A 3,017-nucleotide genomic window follows, 5' to 3' on the forward strand; every position below is an offset into this window, starting at 1 on the left:
TGAGCAGGCCCAGCCTCTGCCAGGGCTGGCCCGGGTGCCGACAGTCTCTCGACGTACCTAGGGACGTGGTAGCTCATTGGAACCTATCCCAGCCTCCCACCAGAAAACTCAACAGCACTCAGATTTTATAGTCAGTCACTCAGCAGGGGAGACCACCATCCAAACAGGAGAAAGGGGGTGGGGCAGGGGCCAGCCAGGGGCTGGCCATGGCTCAGACACAAAGTCCATTCACAGCCACTGAGATTAGGTAGCACAGAAACAGAGCGAAGCTGGAGAGTGATGGAGACCTGGGGAGCGGTCTGGGCCCAGGACTTTGAGCACACTGAATTCAAAGGGAAAAGATATGGGGGCGGGGGGAGTGCTGAGACAGAAAAAAGACTAGTTGCAAAATCCAACCCGCTAATATTGGACCTAGGAGGGTGAGGGGCTGGGAGCACAGATGATACATTGAGTGTAAACACGTTTCCTCCATCGTTCCCCACTGTGACAGTAGGGGAGTTTCAGAAGGACTCTGGTCAAGACATCAGCCCCTCTGTGTCTCTATCTACATGGAAGTCTTCTATCAACAAACCCCCAAGAAGTTGGGAGAGAAGGGCCTCAAGTAAAAAACTGAGGCCCAGAAAGCAAAAGTGAGTGCCATCAAAGCTCGTGAGTGACAGTCAAAACTACAATCCATGACTTCTGGTCCTTTGTCCGGGGTTCGTTATACCACACAAAGCATACGAAGCGGGGAAGGGCAACAAAAATTCTCACAGTTCTGCCCCCACCCCATCCTATTCTGGGGTGGAGGGAAGTGAGTATTTCCTGGCCTTGCTGCCAACTGTCCTTCTGCATTCTTACCTCCCCTAAAAACTTACCCTCAAAGATTCCAAGAGTGATGTCCCACATCCAGACTATAGGTGAGCAACCCCTGGGTGCCCCTGGTTATTAATCTCAAAAGAATGCCAGGGAGGAAGGCAGGGCAGGGGGAGGATCTACCCAGCCTCTCCATGCAGCCTGCCTTCTCCTTAGAAATTCTCTTAACCAGAGCAGAGGACAAAGGTCATCACCACCCTTTCTGATCCACACCAGGCTTCCTAGAGGAAGGACAGATGGGGAATTGGATTTCCTGGAGCCAATGGGAGCCCCAACTTCACATCTATCCAGGAACCCCACCAAAGCTGAGCCAAGATCTGACCCAGTCAGCAACAAACCTCGGAAAGGGTAAGAGTTCTGGGTGCAGTGGGAGGGAGAGCGGGAGGGCAAGCCAATGGCTGATACTCCACAGACCCTGTAATAAGACAGGCACCAAACCCCAGCCGGATCCAGTGGCCATGTTGAATGCAACTTCTGAGTATTTTGCCTTTATTTTTTGCAAGCAGCATCAGTGTATGATGCAACAAAAGTTGAAAGCACGGAGGTAGAAATGCTCACTCACCCAAGAGAGGATGTGATTTGGTCCTTAGAGTATGGACCCTCTCCTCCCCCAAGCTGAGAAGAGAGGAGTAGAATTGAGGAAGATCCTGGGTGAGCGTCTCCCTTGGAGGAGAGCAACTGGGCAGCTCCCAGGAGCCCAGCTCTTTCTGGGAATTAATTCATGGCCACAAATTCAGGTAGGAATGAGGGTGGTTGTATGTGTGGTGGGAAGGACAGGGCCTCCCCAGATCTCCTACTGATTGCAAGGGGCCACAGTGCAGACACAAGAAAACTATACTACACACACACACAAACACAGTCTTTGCATCTACCATCTGGAAAAAAATCCAATAGACACATCAGGGGAACAGTAGATTCTGGATCAGTTTCAAGGCGTGGGACAATGACCACTAACCACAGCCTATAAGAAGCTGGCACTTCCAAGCGAGGGGGATGGCTTAAGGCCCAGCACCCCTGTCTGGGCACCCCCTTTTCACCATTCTCCCCCAAAATGGACAGGAATTAGGATGGTGGTGGGAAAAGCAAGCAGCAGAGGTATCCAGCCCCCTGGAGGCTAGGTTAGGGTAGGGCATGGAGAAGGCAGACTATAGTAGTAGTAAGTGGACCTTCCTCCTTCACCATTAGTTGCTGGTCTCCCTCCAAGCAGTCTTGACCCAAGGGGTGCAGAAGGACACACTGGCCCTTAGCCCTATTAACAGTTCCGTCTTCCAAATAGAGCCTGATGAAATCTGGGTGAGAGACGGTCAAAGGACAAGGGGCTGGGGTCTCTCAACCCCAAAGCAAGCCCCTCTCCCTTATCCCTCCTCAATTCTGGGACGCCACGGCCAGGGTATTGACATAGCCATGGGCACCCCCCTCGTTCTCCGAGATGCAGTGGCCCAGCTGGGAGCCTCCCTGAGGTGGTGGTGGTGGTGGTGGCGGTGGCGGGGCAGAGGGCGGAGGGCCGTAGCCCCCTCTCCCCCGACTGGGGGAGGCCCGACTCCCCCGGTCCCAACAGCCCTCTAGGGCTTCCAGGCCGCGGCAGCCGAGGAAGAAGAGGTTCTTGAGCATGAAGATGGAGAGCGGCTGCTGGTAGCTCACCACCAGGAGGCAGCGCAGCGCCAGCAAGGGCACGTCCACCAGGCAGCCGCCCAGCAGGCGCAGAAGGCGGCTACAGCTGCCCGGCCCTGAAGCCTGGCCCCAGGACGAAGCTGCCGCTGCGGCGTTGAGCTCATAGAGCCAGAGCACCGGCGAGGCGAGGGTGAGGAAGTAGACGGCGATGAGCAGGTAGCGCAGGTGCGCGGGTAGCGGCACGCGGCCTTCCAGCATCAGCTCTACCAAGGTGAAGCTGTCGAGCAGGTCCAGACACGTGCCCAGGAAGCAGCCCGCGGCTCGGTGCTGCTGGGGCTGCAGGAGCAGGGGACCCGCCGAACCAGGGGGGGCGCCCGCCTCGCTGATGGCCCGCACCAGGCTGTAGAGCAGGGGCACGGACAGCGCCATGGTGAGGCGGAAGCCCGTGGTGCCGAAGGGCGCGCGCAGCTCGATGAGGTCCAGGATGGACGTGCCCAGGATAAGCACCACCTTGGGCGTGAAGGCGATGGAGTAGATGAGCCAAGCCAGAT

At 56.4% G+C, this 3,017-nt stretch overlaps 1 protein-coding gene across 1 annotated transcript in view; it reads right to left on the minus strand.

The window, feature by feature from the left end:
• Positions 1 to 2,030: 2,030 nt before the first annotated feature.
• The window catches only part of TMEM121B (transmembrane protein 121B), a 2,291-nt gene continuing 1,304 nt past the window's right edge, over positions 2,031 to 3,017 (minus strand). Inside the window, exon 2 of the mRNA XM_044915228.1 lies at positions 2,031 to 3,011. Coding sequence (XP_044771163.1) covers positions 2,221 to 3,011 — 791 coding nt within the window. The 3' untranslated portion in view covers positions 2,031 to 2,220. The remainder of the gene's footprint in view (positions 3,012 to 3,017) is intronic.

Source organism: Neomonachus schauinslandi, chromosome 5 (genome assembly GCF_002201575.2).
Source record: "Neomonachus schauinslandi chromosome 5, ASM220157v2, whole genome shotgun sequence".
Classification (NCBI taxonomy): Eukaryota; Metazoa; Chordata; class Mammalia; order Carnivora; family Phocidae; genus Neomonachus; species Neomonachus schauinslandi.